The sequence below is a fragment of the Callionymus lyra genome, chromosome 1, assembly GCF_982586985.1.
Source record: "Callionymus lyra chromosome 1, fCalLyr1.hap1.1, whole genome shotgun sequence".
NCBI lineage: Eukaryota > Metazoa > Chordata > Actinopteri > Syngnathiformes > Callionymidae > Callionymus > Callionymus lyra.
This window is the reverse complement of record NC_141818.1, coordinates 17,694,933-17,713,763: the sequence shown is the minus strand read 5'-3', so window position 1 is coordinate 17,713,763 and position 18,831 is coordinate 17,694,933. Positions and strand designations below refer to the sequence as shown.

At 44.3% G+C, this 18,831-nt stretch overlaps 3 protein-coding genes across 3 annotated transcripts; 1 reads left to right on the top strand and 2 right to left on the bottom strand.

The window, feature by feature from the left end:
* Positions 1 to 2,956, bottom strand: tmem127 (transmembrane protein 127). The gene is made up of 3 exons (XM_087795495.1): positions 2,269 to 2,956; positions 2,036 to 2,200; positions 1 to 1,050 (listed from the first exon to the last, which is right to left on the bottom strand). Exons 1-3 carry the CDS (start codon positions 2,504 to 2,506, stop codon positions 740 to 742), a joined length of 714 nt encoding a protein of 237 aa, XP_087651621.1. The 5' UTR covers positions 2,507 to 2,956; the 3' UTR covers positions 1 to 739.
* A 325-nt stretch (positions 2,957 to 3,281) lies between these two features.
* ciao1 (cytosolic iron-sulfur assembly component 1) lies at positions 3,282 to 5,915 on the top strand. Its single transcript, XM_087795483.1, has 7 exons — positions 3,282 to 3,629; positions 3,714 to 3,862; positions 3,937 to 4,048; positions 4,115 to 4,203; positions 4,263 to 4,458; positions 4,971 to 5,040; positions 5,594 to 5,915. Exons 1-7 carry the CDS (start codon positions 3,491 to 3,493, stop codon positions 5,823 to 5,825), a joined length of 987 nt encoding a protein of 328 aa, XP_087651609.1. The 5' UTR covers positions 3,282 to 3,490; the 3' UTR covers positions 5,826 to 5,915.
* On the bottom strand, positions 5,912 to 18,657 carry snrnp200 (small nuclear ribonucleoprotein 200 (U5)). The gene is made up of 45 exons (XM_087795471.1): positions 18,530 to 18,657; positions 18,322 to 18,439; positions 18,004 to 18,167; positions 17,429 to 17,600; positions 17,157 to 17,349; positions 17,002 to 17,057; positions 16,815 to 16,913; positions 16,600 to 16,752; positions 16,417 to 16,516; positions 16,205 to 16,341; positions 16,063 to 16,140; positions 15,790 to 15,963; positions 15,575 to 15,712; positions 15,210 to 15,365; positions 14,961 to 15,131; positions 14,694 to 14,887; positions 13,963 to 14,086; positions 13,591 to 13,740; positions 13,281 to 13,523; positions 13,016 to 13,204; positions 12,650 to 12,847; positions 12,420 to 12,576; positions 12,271 to 12,347; positions 12,019 to 12,102; positions 11,784 to 11,890; positions 11,406 to 11,524; positions 11,186 to 11,340; positions 10,932 to 11,121; positions 10,696 to 10,869; positions 10,471 to 10,631; positions 9,954 to 10,181; positions 9,700 to 9,891; positions 9,451 to 9,629; positions 9,231 to 9,382; positions 9,054 to 9,162; positions 8,875 to 8,983; positions 8,292 to 8,481; positions 8,047 to 8,211; positions 7,774 to 7,895; positions 7,555 to 7,698; positions 7,303 to 7,479; positions 6,924 to 7,084; positions 6,731 to 6,812; positions 6,443 to 6,535; positions 5,912 to 6,323 (listed from the first exon to the last, which is right to left on the bottom strand). The coding sequence occupies exons 2-45, from the start codon at positions 18,364 to 18,366 to the stop codon at positions 6,174 to 6,176; spliced, it is 6,411 nt and encodes a 2,136-aa protein (XP_087651597.1). The 5' UTR covers positions 18,367 to 18,439; positions 18,530 to 18,657; the 3' UTR covers positions 5,912 to 6,173.
* Between the last annotated feature and the right edge of the window lie 174 nt (positions 18,658 to 18,831).

Here is an 18,831-nt window from a genome sequence, read left to right as displayed (position 1 = left end):
GTAAATCCAGGTATTTATTGATCACTTATCAGATGTATAAACATTATGTACAGGTGGAGGTGAGTGAGTGAAGATTGAATGTAGAAAGTCAAACAGAACGAGTATCACGTCACAAGTTCAACCCTCAGACCTTAAGTCCTCGTGTGAAGGACTGCGGTCCGAAAGGTTTCCTCACAAATCATGCATAGAAAACACATCATACGTGTCACAGATCACAGATACACTTAAAACAAAACAACACAACGGAGCACTGAATTTTTAAAAAAGCCGACAGTAAAGAAAATCTTTCGTTCTGGACCAGATGTGTCGGACGCTTCAAACTAAAGTGAACACAACACGGGCAGGAGGTTAATAAATAATGTGTGATGCTGGAATATAAAAGCTTGAAACAATCTTGCTGTGTTTTTTTTGGGGGGAGAATCTATCAAACATCATCAGAGGGACGACCTCTGACGCGCCGCCGTCCATCGGGTGGTTCGTCGTGGTCCGCTGTGTCGAGCGCATCTTTAACCGTTTGTTTTCCTAGTAGCCATTTACATGCAGATCACTAACAACTTCAGCGGTGAGAAGAACCCGCTCCTAAATGTTTGGGCCACCACTGTAAGCAAGCTCTCATGCACCGAAGCATCAGTCTGAGCGGCTGCACCGGTCCAACACCCAGGATTTTTGCAAAGACATCCAGTTGGTACAGAGCGCTGGTCCAGCCAGGAGACGGGCCCGGAGATGCCGGCCCGAGTTATTAAGGCGTGTAGGCCGGCGGCGGCTGGAACTGGTTGGTGAGGTCATAGTCTGCGGGGAAGGTCTCGCTGCTGTCCTCCATCTCCGACAGCAGCTCCAGCGCCTGCTCCTCCTCCTCGGTGGGGTAGTGGCGCAGCAGGTTGGCGGCCGTGGCCAGGATGGAGGCTCCGCCCGCACCTGCCACCAGGTAGAAGCTGATGGCGAAGGTGACGAATATGAGCGAGCCGTGATACTTCTTGTGCTGCTGCTGGAGGGAGTAGATGAGCTCCGAGGCCCAGTAGCAGAACCCGATGACGGTGGCGCACTGGAGCACTGGGGGAGGAAGAGTGACAGACGTGTGTGAGGGCTTTTACACGAGTCTTGTTCTATAGAGGCTTCTGGCTTGAAAAACGAGGGTACAATTTGCATTTCAGATGCACTTTGCTGCCATTAAGGGCCAACATGTGACTGGCATCCAGGATTAGAAATAAATAAACACCTTTATTCAAATATGATATTACTCTTCATAGATGAACAATACATGAGTGGATGAGTAAGACTAGAAGAAACACCATCTCTGAACGTCTATGTCGGACGCAAATGATGCATTCACTGACACTGGGATTGTCACGGTGCGTTCAAGACCGTATGTATTTTATAACTAAATGCAAAACCATCTATGACCAAATGGCAATTACTTCAATGAACAAATTAACACAGAAAACACTGTGGCTTTGTTTTTGTAACATTCCATTTAAAAAATAAAAACAATGAGGTAAAACGCCCCTCGACCTTCGATCTATAAATACATATGCAGTGGTGCAGGTTGTTGACCTTGACCCTGAGATAACAAGGGTTATTACCACTAATTTAACAGGAAACAACCTCAAATCATGGCGCCAAGATCAGGACCAAGATAAGTGAAGATTACATCGTGGATTTTATTAGTTCAATGTTGTCTGCACTTAATTATTTTAGTTATTTAAATTATTTATCATATTTGACACAGTTTTGGTTTGTTTGTTACGAATTGTACTTTAAAGGTTGTTCACCCTCCTGCAACCCAGATTTATTTCAATCGTTTCCTATGTATATATATATGTATATATACATTTTTTTGAACCTTTTTTATTATTATTGTTTAATCACAGCATCCAACCTTAGACTGGCCTGTACACTTGGCAAATTCTCTTTTCTTCCTCTCTTAATTTAAGTCCATAATAACACCTCACATTGTTATTTTTATTGCTCACAGAATAGCAGAGAGTTTAACTGTAGCCATTAACTCAGGCTATCTTAGTGACGTATTTCAAATTACCTGTAAGGATGTGTGCAAATGCGTATCTGCGGGTGATCTTCAGCGCCGGGTGTTTGGGTCCGAACACGTCCAGCAGGAACGCAGTGAGACTACAGAAGATGCCCAGGAAGCAGAAGGCAGCGATGACCCGCAGCAGCAGGACGGTCTGAGGGTTCACGCAGTAATCTACGAGAATCACAGACAGTTATTCACCACATCAGCTCCACGCCTTCTTCACCTGCAGAGGGACGCACCTTCTAAGAGTTTGGGGTCCACGTAACCCAGGACGTCCGCCACCCCGAGCTCTTGTCTGGGACAGGTTCCTCCGTGGACCCGCAGCCAGGCCGGCTCTGCCAGGGCCGTACACAGGGCGGTGATGGACAGAGCCCCGGGCAAGGCCGAGATCAGAGATCGCTCTGGTTGTTTGGGTAAAGAGGTGCCGGCTCTTCTCCTGCGGCCTCCAGGGACGCTCTGACCCGGGGGGGCGTACATGGTGACCCGAACCTGAGGATCCGCAGCTCGAGTCGTAGACTGAGGCCACAGCAACCGTGACAAACGATATATACACGGGGGGAAACTAAACCGGATGACACCGATCGGTAGTTAACTTGTATCCTGTTAGATGTTTAACTATTTTTAACAAACAAAGTGGGAGATATCAGAACCGGAAAAACGGTTAACAGATGGTCTTCAGGCCCGTGTTAGCTCTGTTGTTAGCTTGCTCACTACTAACGTCAAATCTCGTCGACGTCTTTCAGCGAATAACCGAAAATTAATACTTAAAACAACAAAGAATGTATAACAAAAGTGAACCTGTAAGTATGTTTACGTCCCGAGTGCGACAAAAAGGTCAGAGAAGAGAAAAACAAAACAAAAGAAGCTGATTTGGTTTCCTTATTGACTTCCTTGTTCTCTACGTTCTTCTTCGTCGCTGAATGCTGGACTCGATGCTGCCACCTACTGGCGACAACCAACAACTGCTGTAACTACACTTGGAATAAAACGTTTTTTAATGTAATACTATAACGACTGATTATGTTTGTTCATTGATTACGATTAGTTTTTACATCTAATAAAAGAATAAAGGTTTTGAAACTGGTGAACATTTATTATTGTTTTCAACAATAACATTTTTCAGAAACTCTCAGATATTCGCAGTATTAAAAGAGACTCAGATTAGCTCGTTTATTTCAGAACATTTTGTTTTATTAAACTCTAACTATTTAAATAAAAAAAAATGTTTCTCCCAACATGCATTGCACGCTGTGCACACATGATAACAAAGATGGCGGCGTTTCCTAGTCAGCTAAGTTACTGATAAACTTCGACCGTTATAAATCATTCGGAACATCAGCATTAGAGACCAAGTGCGTTCGATATAAAGGTACCGGGTTTCAACAAAAGTTCTTCTTTCACGTCACATTAGTGAACGCGAATCATCAGCAGTGACAGCTCGATCTTCACACCTGCACCGCCATGAAAGAATCTCTGACTCTGGTCCAGAGGATCACTGCTCACCCGGACTCCCGGTGCTGGTCCGTCAGCTGGAACCCGACCGGGACTTTATTCGCCTCCTGTGGTGGTGACAAGACCGTCCGGATCTGGGGACAAGAGGGTACAAAAATAGATCAGTTCCTAGAGTCTTATCACGAAGTGGCAGATTTTGCAATGTAGCCACTAACTTAACATCTATTCACAGGAGACTCGTGGGTCTGCAAGAGTGTCCTCCAGGACGGGCATCAGCGCACAGTGAGGAAGGTGGCCTGGTCTCCCTGTGGCAACTATCTGGCCTCCGCGAGCTTTGATGCCACGACTTGTATTTGGAAGAAGAAAAACAACGAGTTTGAGGTTTGATTTCTCTCGATCTACGACTTGACGGATGGAGGTTATCGATAAAGTTATTTTCAAATGATCTCCTACAGAGTCTGACGGTGCTGGAAGGGCACGAGAATGAGGTGAAATGTGTGGCGTGGGCACCGTCGGGGCACCTGCTGGCCACATGCAGTCGAGACAAGAGTGTGTGGGTGTGGGAAGGTGAGCGTTTGCTTTTTTTTAAAAATGAAAGAAAAGAGCAGCTTCTGAATCCGTTTGGTCTCCCAGTGGACGAGGACGACGACTACGAGTGCGTGACCGTCATCAACTCGCACACGCAGGACGTCAAAGATGTCGTCTGGCACCCCACACAGGAAGTGAGTGCGGTGCGGTAGAAGTACTTCCTGTGCTGTTGACTCACGTCCTGTCTGTGCAGCTGTTGGCTTCCGCGAGCTACGACAACAACATCTGCATCTACAAGGAGGAGGACGACGACTGGGAGTGCAAGGCCACGCTGCACGGACACACCTCCACGGTGTGGAGTCTGTCTTTCGACGCCACGGGAGAGAGGCTGGCGTCCTGCAGCGACGACCGCTCCGTCAAGATCTGGAGGGAGAATCCTCAGGAGAAGGGTGAGGAGGAGACTGATGGTTACTCTTGCAAATGTCACTGTGAAGGCACACGTATATATTTAGGGTTGAGTTAACTGAGAGGGAGTGAGATGACGAAAGTGATGTTGGGGCACAGGTTAATGTTAAGTTGGTTAATTTAGTGAAAAGGTGATTTTATTTTTGATAGGCTAGTTGAGAAGTGTTGTTTTACAAGTAGAATGCCTTTATAAACTGAGAAAAGAGAATAAACAGGAGTTTTTTGTTGCTGTGAATGTCAAATAGATAAAAGTAAATGTATATAAAAGAATTATGCTTTTTTTCCATGGTATTACCATTTAATACAACTGTTATTACCGAGGCAAAAAGTCATTAATGATCATTACCAGATGGGATTTTATTGGGGAGTAATGGACAAAAGAACTAACGTTTAGAACAATTCTACAAGCATTAAAGAAATAAATTAAATTCTGCCACAATCATCTTGTGTAAATGTTTGATTCCCAGTCTTGATGAACTTGTTTTCTTTGTAACAGGCGACCTGTCATGGAAGTGTGTCTGCACGCTGTCGGGGTATCACAGCCGAACTGTGTACGATGTTGCCTGGTAAGAGTTCAATCCTCTGGATTCGCATGTTTCTGTCCTTTATCAAAAAGATGTGTATTCTGGACGAGCTGAGAGCAACAGAAAAAGGGCTCACTGGAGAAAACATGATGAATACCTTATGTTTTGTTAAATGTACCAAAAGTCAGACTAGGAAACGAAATAACGGCTTTAAATAATGAGTTTCTGGTCAAATGACAACGTAAAAAAAACCTCATCTCTTACACATGCCAGCAAACAATGATCATAAATTCTATCAACAAGAAAACAAAAAGTCAAATTAGAAAATTCTGAACAGATCTGTATCTACGTCAACAGAAACAGCTCAAGTATTCAGTACTAAAATATTGGCTCCATATTTTAAATACTTAGTACGGCCTTAAATAATAGTTTCATCATTCTTTACAAGCAAATTAACCACTAAAGATTAGTTTTTTTACTCAACATATTGGCGCTTACAAGCCATTATCTCCAGAGGGATTCCTATTATCAAACATGACATTTAAAAGAAACCATAATCAATATCAGCTCATTTTATACCGTTCCGTGTGCTCAGGTGTCGCCTCACGGGAGTCCTGGCCACGGCCTGTGGAGACGACGGCGTGCGGGTGTTTAAGGAGGACGAAGCTTCCAATCCGGACGAGCCGCTCTACTCCCAGGTGGCTCAGGTCCCTAAGGCTCACACGCAGGACGTCAACTGCGTGACCTGGAACCCCAAACAAGCCGGAGTCCTGCTGTCCTGCAGCGACAGCGGAGACATCGCCGTCTGGAGGTTCCAGGAGAGCTGAAGGTCGTTGTGAGACCAGAACCACATGAAGATTAACATAAGAGTCCCTTTTATCCAACATTTTCAGATTAATAAAGTACATGAAACTAACTGTCAATTCTCTTTATTGCAAAAAAATATAGCAGGAAAGTACTAAAAGTTCAGATGACAACTTGACAAGTTTTTAAAATGTAAAAACAAACTATTTGAATAACAACTGGAGCAAACTTCACGAACATGGAAAGTCAGACGTGAAATGATGACAAGTGATGCTGACCTCGGGTCAGTTCATCTCCACAAAGAGAAAAGTCATGATTACAAAAGACCTAAAGTAAAACGAATGATCCCTCAACAATTAAATTACAACATTTTAATCCGAGTCACTGTCGCCATCGCTGTCCGCCTCTTTGACGTCCACGCTGAACTTGTACTCCTGGTCACAGCCCATGTAGGCGTCGCTCATGAAGTACAGCGTGTAGTTGTGGACGCCCATGGCTGGAGCTACAAAGTCCAGTTTCACCTGCCGGGAGAAGGAGCATCATCACTAAAGTGGACTTCTTATGTGCATGTGTTCGGTAGATACAACATGGAGCATAAGTTGAATACAACACATTAAACAATAATAATAATAACACTGACCTTTGCTTTCTGTTGAAGAGTCAGTCTCTTGATGGAGATGAGACTGTTCGATTTGGGGTCTCCAATCACCACCCACCAGCCTTCCTCACGATTCTGGGAGAGGAAAAAACAATTAAGATCACAGCTTCTACATTTTCTTGTGACGACTGCACAATATAACTATTATTTCAAGAAGAAAAAGAAGCCAAACGAACAACTTATTAAAAGAAAATGCACAGAACATATTAAAGCCTGTGAATTATACTATTCTACCAGCAGGGGGAGCCAAATACAAATATGTACACTTGCCTGTGGGAACAGAGGAGCGATCACAGGACCGGTCACTTCCTCCTCACGCTCTAACTGGACCTGAACCAGAACTGCACTGCCACTGTGGAGGAAGAACGATTGTTAATCCAGGATATAGGCCAATGAAGAGCAGTCGAGAGATGTTGTTACAAAAGTCTCTAAGTAGAACCTAAAGTCATTTTCTTCTCCTCACCTCTTGATATTGTCTCGCTCTGCAATGTCGTACGCCAGCTCGATGTTGGGGTAGCGGTTACAGAAGCGAGCAACGTCGGCCATCTGAGTGTCTGAGAGCTGCAGCAGCCCCGTTCTGTCCTCGTCCTCCATCTCCATGATGTCGAAGATACTCTCCACGCCCTGGAGTGACAAAGTAGTGACAATCATGAGGCTTAGACTAGCACCGTACACAGGTCACGTCTCTTAGAGGCAAAGTGTTACATCTAGGGGTTCATCATTGTCATGTTTGTGTTTATCATTTGTCTTTATAGGTGTATTTTACATTTAGTTTAAATGATTGTAACCTTAGTTAAATCTTTGCAGGAGGATCAACAAACCATCATCATCATCATCAGTACCTTGTCTGTGCAGCGTTTGATGTGCTCGGAGGTGAAGAAGGGCAGCTGTTTGAGGTACGAGTCTTTGGACCACATGGCCTGGGTGACCATCTGAGCAAGCTCCATGGCGGCCAGAGCGGGACTGAGCCACCCGTTACTGGACAACACATCCACGCACGCCTGGATCAGACGGACAGCCTGACGAGAAACAAGAAATTGAGTTTGGCGAGTCATGATTCATGAAACAACGTTGTGGTGATGCGTCCGTCAAACCTTGCTGAGGATCTCCTCGGTGTCCGACTGCAGCTCGGCGCTGAGCTGCATCCTGGAGAGATGCGACTGGAGGAGAAGGTTGGTCTTCACGTGAGGGTCGTTGAACTTGGGGTTGTTCAGCTTGTGAGGAACCTTCTGTGCCAGCTGAAATCATCACCAGCAGATGGAAGAGATCAAGTCTCTGTCAAACCTTCAGCAGTCACACACACACACACTCACCTGTCTGAGGAGGGTGTCCTCGTGATGCCGGATGGGAATGTTCTTGTACTCTGCGGCGTTGGAGATGATCTCGATCAACCCTCGGATCTTTGTCTTGGCGTTGAGGGACATGCTGAACAGCTCTGGAAGACAAAGTTAAACTCATGAATAATACTGGAGTGAACCATTTGGCAAAGTGTTATTTACTGTAGATTTTAAATAAATATAATGTTTATATATTTTTAAGTTTCCTATCACATGTATAAGAACGATTTGCCCCTCCCCCACACTCACCGATGGTGGTGTAGTTGATGTAGTAGTAAGCGGCGATCATGCCCAGATTGAGAGGTGCCACGTCCATCTCATCCTCGATGCTGATGCACTTGGACTGCTCCAGGTCGTGCAGCGTGTTCTCCACCAGCTCGGACAGGTGGTCCGACAGGTGCCGATGGGACATGCCTGCAGGTACAACACACATCCGTCAGTTTCCTGAGAGACGCGGCAGAGACGGCGGCGCCAGGTGTGTCCACGGGGGTCACCTTGAAGGTTGTAGTAGTTGGGGTTCTGGGTCATGCGGCGGTAGAGGAACGTCCATGTCAGATAATCCACGGCGTCTTGTTTGTTCTCCACCGTCTTGGTGACGATCTCGGCGTTGAAGTGGTCGTGGAGACAGTGGTCCAAGTGAGACTCTACTGGCAGAGGCTCGTAGAGGAACTTCTTGAAAAAGTCCTGATGGGTTTAAGAAGACGTCGAGTCAGCTCTTTTTTGATGATCACTAGACTGTTAAAGCGGCACTAATCAACTTTTTCACAGGATGCGGTAGATTACTAACTATTAATCAAAGGGCTTTAACTTTGTCTGGGTGACACAGAGACGGCAGTTGCAATTGTTTCCATCATCACTAAAGAATACCTTTTTTAACATGTTGTCCGTTATTGCTTTTAGCCATGAAGGAAAATTCTCACTGAGTTTTGACCTTCCAATGTGTTTGCCCAAAGCAAATTTTATTTTCATGTTTCAAAGTTTTTCTAGACTTCCTAAGGATCCATGGGAGCCCTGAACTTGCAATGGGACTGTGGCATGTAGACACTTCATTTCTTACATTCGCAAAAAGGATCTTACTTTCTTGGAGCCCTGACACATGATGACACATCGTCCCTCATCGTCCAGTATGGGTCGGTTGGCTTTCCCCACCATCTGCAGGACGTCATAGATGGGATAGTCCACATACCTGATGGAGTAAAACAAAGAGGTGTTAATAAGTGTTAAAGACACAAATGGATTAAAAAAAATCGTCTTACGCATGGATCTTGCCGTTGTAGTACTGCGTGTCCATGACGATGACGAGGTGAGCAGAAATGTTGATTCCCCAGCAGAGGGAGCGAGAGGACACGACGACCTGAACGGCCCCTGATGAGTAGCAAGAAGAAGACAGAGTTTAATTTCAGATCCAAACACATGCGCGTCAGGAGCCTCACCTGAGTTGAAGAGCTGCTCCACAATCCTGCGCTCGGTGGCCGACAGGCCTTCATGCAAGTAACCAACACCGTTGGCCAGAGTCTCTTTAAGTGTCGCATCATTTATCTTCTCCAGAAACGGAGCAAGATCCTTCTCTGTGCAGTGCAGGAACCTTCAGAGAAACAAAAAAAGACACAATTTTAATTCAAGCCATTGAAATGATGAGTGTCTGGGACGAACCTCTGGGGGACGACGTCGGCGGCGCAGAAGGTCAGGATGTCGATGGCTGTGAGACGAGTCTGTCTGCGAGATGGTACGAACACCACGGCTGGTTTGGAGGGCGAGTGCTTCATGATGGCGTGGTAAACAGGCTTGGCCATGGACAGCAGGCGAGTCTGGGTGTGGCTCACGTTGAAGCCCTGATAAATGAGAGAGAAGGATTCATGTGAAACAGGTCATGTACTTGGAGTCGCTCGGGATTTCACTGACCTGGATGTGGAGCTCCAGAGGAACTGGCCTCACGTTGGGGTGGAAGTTAAACGTGGCTGTGGTGCTGCAGCCGAGCCAGTGAGCCACGTCTTTGGCGTTGGACAGAGACGAGCTGAGGGCCACGATGCGGATGGGGCGCTCGATCTGAGAGGAGATGTACCTCATCCTGGAGCAGATGACCTCCAAGACCGGCTGAAACCAACACAGGACCGTCAGTGATCAAGTCACAAATCACTTTCAACAAAAGTTCTTACCCCGTTCTCCCCTCCGATCAGATGAGTTTCGTCCACGATGAAGAGACTGACGTTCTGGACATTCTTCCTCTGCTTCCAGCGGCGAGACAGGATGTCCCACTTGTCTGGCGTGCTGATGATGATGTCTCCCTTGCCCAGGAGCTTCAGGTCAGTGCTGGTTTCTCCGGTCAGCATCACAACCTTCTTGTTCAGGACGTCTTGAAACTTCTGGTGCCAGTCCATGAACACCTGACAAACAAGACCATCAAAATTTAACCAACAAATATGAATCGCCTTTCAGTGTTTTTCAAGTTTACACATTTCATTGGTTTAGCCAAATCATTTGTCCTTTTCCTTCTAAATAAATGCAGATGATATTATTGCACTTTCATTTGTGTGATTTATATAATGAGTTCAGAATTTTAAGTCAAATAATTTTATGGATCAATCAATTCATTTCATCATAACACACAGGCCTGGTCTACGGGAAATCGTTCAGCCATACTTCCACGTCACATTGACTGATCTAGCAACACACCTGCTCTGCCAGCGCCTCCATGGGGGTGATGTAGACACAGCGACCTTCAGCGTTGTGCAGCAGCATCCTCAGAATGGCAAACTCAGCACAGATGGTCTTCCCGCTCCCAGTGGGAGCTCCCACAAACACATTGTCGTCACTGTTGTAGACGGCGTTGAACACTGCGACACACAACACACGGTCAACACCCATAACGACCCACACAGGGACACAACTCGGCTGTACCTTGGGTCTGAATCGGGTTGAAGAAGGGGAACTTGTTGTGGTAGAGGGCCTCGAAGGCGGAGTTCCTGAGCGCGGTGACAGGAAGTGGCTGCAGGTCCAGCAGTTCAGTGGGGGGCGGGTACTTCTCCGGGAGGATCAGGTGACGGAATGAAACGGGCAGTTGAGTCTCACAGGCTGAGCAAAAGGATAGGAAATATTAAAATTTGAATACTAAACACCTTGAACGAGTCACTTACAGAGCCAGCGGTCGGAGACGACACGGATGAAGTACTGCGGGGGCAGGGGCTCGAACACTGGCACAAAGAAGGTGACCAGGTGTTCATCCTGAGCGTATTTGGCTTTGAGCAGGAAGTACTCGTGGTGCAGGATGACTTCACTGTCCACATCCTCAATCATGATCCAGAACGCCTCAGACGTTCCATGAATCTGCAGCGGAACAGTTGCACGTCAGCGATATGAGCTTGAATCAAGTCTCACGTCATCGACAAACCTTTTCATCCCACTGGAAGTCTGGAGTGATGGTCAACTCCACTTTCAGAGTGGAGCGGGTGATCGGCTGCAGGTGGACAGCCAGATCCAGTTTTGGAAACTGGTGGACGTATTTGTGAATCGTCTTTCCCATCTTGGGCATTCTGATCAGCTCGCCTGAAATGATTGTACTCGTTAGTTTCCCTGTTGTAGAGAAAAATTCCATAAAGTGGAAAACTTGCCAATCTCATTGTGGTTCAGGTCGTAGAGACGCTCGAATGGAAAGTTCTTCTTCTCGATCTTCTTGATGACCTCTTCAGGCAGCTTCTTGAACTGCCTCAGTGGAGACATTGACTGCCACCTGACGACATCAGCAGAATATCAACACACGTTTCTTCACAATATATCATGGTGTTTGACTTGAAAACTTCTTTAACAACTTTATTAAACTGGTGATCTGCTGTTTTACTGATGGAAATTGTATCAAAAAAAACAGAAATGACAAAAGCTTTGAATTAACAGAAAAGGAAATCAAAATTCTGTCAAGAATAAGGTCTTGATGTTGATTAAAGTGTTGCAAACGTCATCACTGTTACGAATACATTGCCACAAACACTCACATTCTCTTGTCAATCATCTTGCAAAGATTCATGGTCTTGTCTGTGAGTTGAGCCCATCCTCTGCTCAGAACAATCTCGAAAATGGCTCGCATCAACCTGCCAGCACTCTGAGGGGAGGACAGAAGAAAGTAGTACATTACTTCAATTATGTCATTCCATATTTTCCGTCACAATGTAAAAGACTAAACCCTTCAATAGCGAAACCAACAATTCAACGATTGATGTTGCACAGTACCTGTGTGACGTAAACCATGTCAGCCATGAGAGCAAACCCTTCCAGTTTGAGCTGAGAGATGTAGGCCTGAAGCAACACGTTAATCTGAGAAGAGAAAGCATTTTGCTACAGATTAAGAAATATTCTAAAATAGAAAGAGCAAACATTGTTACAGCAAAACGATAATAGCCGACGGTCAGATGTAGGTATAATAATAAAATGTACCGAAGACGCTCAGTCAGACATTATTCTTTGTGGACAGCAGAAACGTACCTTTGCACTCGGCTCTTCAATGCTCTCCTTCACCGGAATAGGAACTCTCTCCAGCAGCTTCTGGAGCTCGAGCTTCTCTTCCTGAAAAACAAGTAACTTATTTTATTCCGTTGAAGAATAAGAGCAAACGTGCATCATATGAGTCAGACTTGCCTCTCTCACTGTGATGTTCCTGAACTCTGAAGACAGTGAAAACACCCGGAAAAGCTCGATCTCACTGAGGGTGGGCTTTAACAGCTGGTTGTAGGTCTGGATGGAGTCGTGAGTGATGTAGAAGTGACTGGCAATACGTCCCAAATCGGTCACCTTCAGGAAGCACCAGGAAGATCAAATAAATGCAAAAAGACACAAAGATAGCCGTTCTAAGAGTAAGTCTCACCTGGAAGGCCCCTGAGCGTTTGTCATATTTCATCAGGTTGTTCTTATCCAGGACGCTGGACGCCGTGTGAGTCAGGTCAGTCCTGCGCCTCTCAAGAAGCCGGTCAGCGCTTCTGTCGTCATGAGACACTCCGTACAGGGTAGGGTTTCGGAGCATGCGCACGTACAGGTAGGTGTATCCAAGCCAGTTCACAGCATCCTGGAATTAAATGACCAACATACAAGTTTGATCAGCGATGCTTGTTCCACAGAGCATTTATTTGGACATGTCTTGTTCATTTTAGATTCCAGCTCAAGCGGAATTAAACTATTTTAAAAGAATATTTATTGAAATCTTTGATGCTATTTTGAAGCAGGAGGGACTGACCTTCACATTCTGCACGTTGCCCAGTACAATCTCAGCGTTTAGCATGTCCGGCAGTTTGCTAACCATCTGACTCTCGATGGGCAGCTGCTGATTGAGCAGAGACAGGTAGTACTGCAGCTCTCCGTGAGATGTGATCAAGATTCCCTCTCCCTTTGTGTCGTACTGAGGACGCCCGGCACGACCAAGCATCTGCAAACACAACAATGATTAGTGTGATGAAAATGAAACAAGATCTACACATGTAAGAAAAAAAAAAAACACACACCTGAAGAATGTCCAGAGCGCCGAGTTCCGTCCACCTGCCTTTCTCTGGGCTGTACACCTGCGTGCCTTTGATGATGACGGTGTGTGCAGGGAGATTCACTCCCCAAGCTAGAGTGGCAGTGGACACCAGCACCTGGATGTGTCTGTCGCCAAACAGATCTTCCACCAGCGTACGGTCCACTCGAGTCATACCAGCGTGGTGAATGGCGAAGCCGTACGGCAGCAGATCTTTCAACTCCAAGTTCTGAGACACAACATTGAAAATTCAATAGAATCATGACAACTCAACAAAACTTGAGGCTGTCGCTCACTTTGCACTGCTCGGCTTCAGTCCTCAGAACCTCAGTTGAGGCAGATCCTTCTCGAAGGAACAATCCGAGGGTGTCTTTCTCCAGACACATGTCACGGATAGCTCGGGCGGTCTTTCCGGTCTCTTTACGTGAGTGAACAAACACCAGGACCTGCGCCAAATAAAAAACAGCAATTAGGAGCGCATTTATTAAAATAAGATGAATTACCTAAAACATGTTTGCAGTTTGTGGAAGAACAGTTACAAATAAACAAGAGAAATGTTTCTCTTCTACAGATGAATATTTCAAAACACAAAATGGAGGGAAAAAAACAAACAACCAATAAAAACAATACGATCCGCTACATAACCAAGTTCAAGATAACAAACTTGCCTGATTCTTTCCAGCATGCTCCATGATTTTCTCATAGACTATTTCATTCATAATTTGGAAACGCTTGATGGCCTTTTTCTCCGTGATTCCAACATAGGTCTGTTCCAGTGGAACTGGACGGAAGCTGTGAGGAGACAAGAAGACATGTTAATGAAGGACATTAATCAGGTTCCATTTATTATTTTTTATTTATATGTGAAGTTGTATCTCAAGTTAATTGATTTATATTGCATGAATATCGTTTTGTTAAGTGTTTTGGGATGTTGTATTTTGTCAAAGTTGAATTATGTGCTGTAGTTACATATTTTGCATCACATGGTTAGATTGTGCATCTCATCAGATGTCTTTATTTTTATATTCACGTTCCATTGTTTGTAGGGCTGCTCGTGGGAAGCTTAAGTGGTGGAGAAATCAATATTTTTCTTTTTCAAGGTACGATTTATACCTTTTAAAAAACTGTCCGACTCATTTGCTTCCATCTTGAAGACAGTTCCATTAATGGTTCCAGATATATGATGTAGATCTTGAATCTCAATTCTAAATGTTTAATATTTCCCATTTTATTTGTAACTGCTCTTAAGGTAATTGGAGAACACATTGATCGACAATGTAAAGGGGATACTTGCAAGAAGCCTGAGAGCAATCTAAAAATGTTTTAGTTCAACCTTTTGCCAGAAAATAAAGAGCAAAACGGACAAAGAACCGTTCTTGACCACACCAGCAACACAAACCTGTTGTCAAAGTAGAAGAGACCCTTTGCTGGGTCAACACGCAAACAGGTGGCCACGTCATCGTAGTTTGGGAGCGTGGCACTGAGACCAATCAGACGGACGTCCTCCTGGGTCAGCTCTACGTTGCGGATGGTTCTGGCCACCAGAGACTCCAACACTGGACCTCGATCGTCGTGAAGCAAGTGGATTTCATCCTGCAGGTTAAAGCGTTTAACATCATTTCCATTTCATTTTCTGAATTAATGTTGCTGCTGCAGCGTCACTTACGATAATGATGAGGCGCACTAGCTGGGTGTAGGTTCGCTCTCCTCCTTTGCGAGTGATGATGTCCCACTTTTCTGGGGTGCAAACGATGATCTGAGTGGCGTTGATTTCCTCTTTGCAGAGTTGGTGGTCTCCGGTCAACTCAGACACTACGATGCCATAAGTTGCCAAGCGCTGAATGTCAAAAGTATTCAACCAGAATTGAATCAAATTAGTAAAATAAATAAGGCAAACATGCATTTCCAGACTCACCTTACTGAAACTTCCAACCATCTCCTGCACCAGAGATCTCATGGGTGCAATGTAGATGATCTTGAAATCGTCCACGTTAATAGTTCCGTCCATGTTGATGTGTTTTCCAATTTCTCTCAGCATGGCCATGAGGGCAACGTTGGTTTTACCAGCACCCTGTAATGATGAAAGGGTTTCATAAACATTAGCGGAAACATTTTATCACAGGAAAAGGTTTATTCAGTTAGAGGCCAACAAGAAGCAACTTGTGAAGAAACTTGTGTCGATATTAAAACATTGATTGCGTCGATGATCTTAAAAAGCTCAGAGAATCATTTCGAAAAGCCTTGGTATAAAAATGTTGACATGTCACAAAGTCGACTCACCGTTGGTGCGCACAAAAGCAAGTTCTCATCCGTGTCCATGGCAGTCTTGAACAACTTGCTCTGGATTCGATTCAGGGTTTTGAATCCTTCAAAACCAGCCTGTGCATATTTTGGCAACTTTTCAATGGCAACTAGCACCTGAGGAAAATAAAACAACATTTTTATCTGCAGGTAAATAAAATACAGCATCCAGGGTTGAGTTCAACCCAACAAACCTCATCATCAGTGAAAGGTTTTGGTTTAAGTGCTGGAACATGGACTTCTTCGTAACCTTTGCGCTGTTTGCGAAATGAGCCATCTGGAAGTTGACATCTCTTGTTGGCCATAAAGTGGCTGCCCTGAGTGAAGGCCAAGTCTTCCAGGTCCAGCAACTGTCTAGACTGGACTGACTAGAAAAGGAAAAGCAAAAATAAGATAAGCATTTGTAACCGACTAAAAAAAACAGATCAACGTGTAATTGTCATAAACTACGGCCTAGAAATTCTTACCTCCCCGTGATCAATGTCCATTGCTTCCAAGTCATCAACCCGGGATTTTCTTAATCTTTCCCTGCGAGAACGTTCCTCCTAAAAACATGACGAATATAAGCAAAGATATATCGACATGTAAGGAGAAAAATATGGATCTTACACGTATGATGTCCTCTTTTTCTGTCTCCTGCAACTGATAAAGAATCTTTGACAGTTCCTGGTCGGATTCCATCTTTCCAATGATTCGTTCCTTCTCAGCCTCGCTCTGAGCACTTGCCAGCATTGTACAGTACTGAACTGTAAGTAGAGAACAAGATTTCACGCTACAACTCAAAATTTAACACGGAAAAATATGAGAAAAAAGGGACATACTCATGCGACGATGCTGCCGCAGGACTTTAATGAAGTCGAAGGTGTTAAAGCCGAGCAACAACACAAGCTGATTTTCACATTCTCTGTCATCACTGGCAGTCTGGGGATTTCAGGGAAAACAGTTAAATCCATCCTCAAAACAACACTTCTGTGTGATAAACAAAAATAGAAGCGCAGACAAACCTTGAGAATTTCTAAGACTTCATCTGCTTTCTTCTGAGAGACGATGGCATCGTCATAGAAGCGACTGAGTTGACGCTGGAGCCAAAAGGCATCAATGTCTCGAGGATGGAGATCCTTCTTCTTCACCGTCATCACATCACCTGTCACACCAAGCTGGAAGAAGAATTTTCTTTAATTTCTCTGTATAGGTTTTGTGAACAAACTGTGGCACTTACGTTGGCCGTCAGAGTGCAGCCAATATCTGCTTCCTCGCCTTCGTTGTCCTCATCCGAAAGCTCATCACGAACTTCTCCATGCTGATCCTCATCACCCTCCTGTAGACCAATAATTCAGTTAAGAATTTGACAAAAGAAAACCATGCTGTGGTTTACAGAGTAATAAAAGAAAGCAAAAGTATAATACCTCCTCATCTTCTCCAAACTGGACATTGACTCCATACGTTTCATCAATGTTTTCATCTATGATGAAAAGAACATAAATTAGATTGGAAGCAAATTTATTTATGGTACAATAGGAACTCTAATTCATATTTTATTATGTTTAATTGTATTACTTACCCATATTTTGCAAATCCTTGTCTCCTCCATAGTCTGTGATCTTCTTGCCAAGATTAACCAGCACATGATAGCGTGTGTCATCAGCAGGCCCCAGAAGTTGTTCCACTTCACGTCGCCTTTCCTTGTCCCTCATTTTATCATTTTTCAGCACCGCCAGGACTTCATCAGCAGCTCCACACAGAATGTCTCGTGGCTGCATTGAGTAAAAAAAAAAAAAAAGGATTTTAGCCAACAGCATGTCAAATTAAGATGCTTACTAACACTGAACTGACCTGATCTCCCAACGCAGCATGGATGAAGCTCAGCAAAACCTCATAAGTTTCTCTGGTTTCTTTGGTTTTGGGCTTGTACACGATGCCCACCATTTCATCAATGCCTTCTGACAAGAGAGTGAATCCCTTCATCTTGTTGATGTCATGTCTGTCCTCGTCTCTTTTTCGCCTCCTGTTAGAGAAAAGGTGGGAAACCATTATATTTAAAATTGAACATTAGTGTATATTGCATGCATCTTGTTAGCTATTGATGCAGTCTCTGGATTCCTTACTTGCTTTTTTAATTAAACAAAATGTAAAATTGTAAAAACAGTTTACAAAGCTGTAATTATTATTGAAATTGTATGATGTGTTTTTAGGTTGCCATATTTTTCATCAAAACAAGTGTCCCTATTTAATAACATGTTAAGTTTATAAAAAATCTTTAAATTTAAAAATAAATGTCCATGCATTTACAAAGACATAAGCCACGGTCAATGTTGATATGATAACCGGCTCAACTTCTATCTGTGATATATACGACATAGCCCATAAACACTTTATTTTAAAGTACAACAAAGAAAAAAAAAACCCACTTTTCTCGTCTTTCCTCCAGCCTCTGTGGTTTGGTTCTCTGAGCCTTGTCCCCCATCTTGGACCCCTCCAGCTTTCCCACCAGGGACAGAACCTCTCCAGTGGGCTCATCTCGCCGAGTTCGATCGATCAGTGATCGATCAGCTTGCAACACCAAGTTCGAGTTCTAAATGTGGAAATTCACAAAATGAAATTAATATTGGCTTAATAACTTCGTGCGATATAATGCAGGTGGAATGTATTATAATGAGAACAAACATTTACCGCGTGTTAAAAACCGTAATACAACGCGTAAAGTTTGAATGAGCCTGAAAACTCACCGCTTTGTACTCGTACTGCAAACTACGAGCGGTAACGTCCGCCATGGTGCCGCTTCACTGTAGTAGCTGCGGCCCGTTTACAAACAACTTTGATCCTTCAATCGACTTCTCGGCGGCTCTGTAAAAAGAATCAGTTGACATTAGATCGAAATTATTATCAAACACGATGTAACTTAACGAGATTCTTCATTGAATAAAATGCGTGTACCTGACGTTGTGAATGCGCCGCTAGCACGAGCTCACAACAAGCAAGCGCTTCTACACACTTCCTCTTCCGGGGTCGAAGTGTCGCTGTGGTCAATGCAGCGCCCTCTACAGGCGCGGAATGGGGCGAACACCTGCTGAAGCGATGCACTATCTGAACCCCAGAGGGAACCAAATCATTTCTATAGAGTCACTCAGAATTAGAACTAGTCTATTTTAACATTCGATGACTAGTAAAAACAACTTTACATGTAAAATAAAACATGTAACAGATGTTTACGGTCAATATATGTTTTCACCTTGTTG

Coding starts and splice junctions, on each gene's coding strand:
- tmem127 (XM_087795495.1), bottom strand. CDS start 2,506: ATGTACGCCCCCCCGGGTCAGAGCGTCCCTGGAGGCCGCAGGAGAAGA. Junction 2,201..2,268: donor GGACCCCAAACTCTTAGAAG/GTGCGTCCCTCT, acceptor TGATTCTCGTAG/ATTACTGCGTGAACCCTCAG. Junction 1,051..2,035: donor ATTTGCACACATCCTTACAG/GTAATTTGAAAT, acceptor TTCCTCCCCCAG/TGCTCCAGTGCGCCACCGTC.
- snrnp200 (XM_087795471.1), bottom strand. CDS start 18,366: ATGGCGGACGTTACCGCTCGTAGTTTGCAGTACGAGTACAAAGCG. Junction 9,630..9,699: donor CTCTGGAGCTCCACATCCAG/GTCAGTGAAATC, acceptor CTCATTTATCAG/GGCTTCAACGTGAGCCACAC. Junction 7,699..7,773: donor AGGACACCCTCCTCAGACAG/GTGAGTGTGTGT, acceptor TGATGATTTCAG/CTGGCACAGAAGGTTCCTCA.
- ciao1 (XM_087795483.1), top strand. CDS start 3,491: ATGAAAGAATCTCTGACTCTGGTCCAGAGGATCACTGCTCACCCGGAC. Junction 3,630..3,713: donor CCGGATCTGGGGACAAGAGG/GTACAAAAATAG, acceptor ATCTATTCACAG/GAGACTCGTGGGTCTGCAAG. Junction 3,863..3,936: donor AGAAAAACAACGAGTTTGAG/GTTTGATTTCTC, acceptor GATCTCCTACAG/AGTCTGACGGTGCTGGAAGG.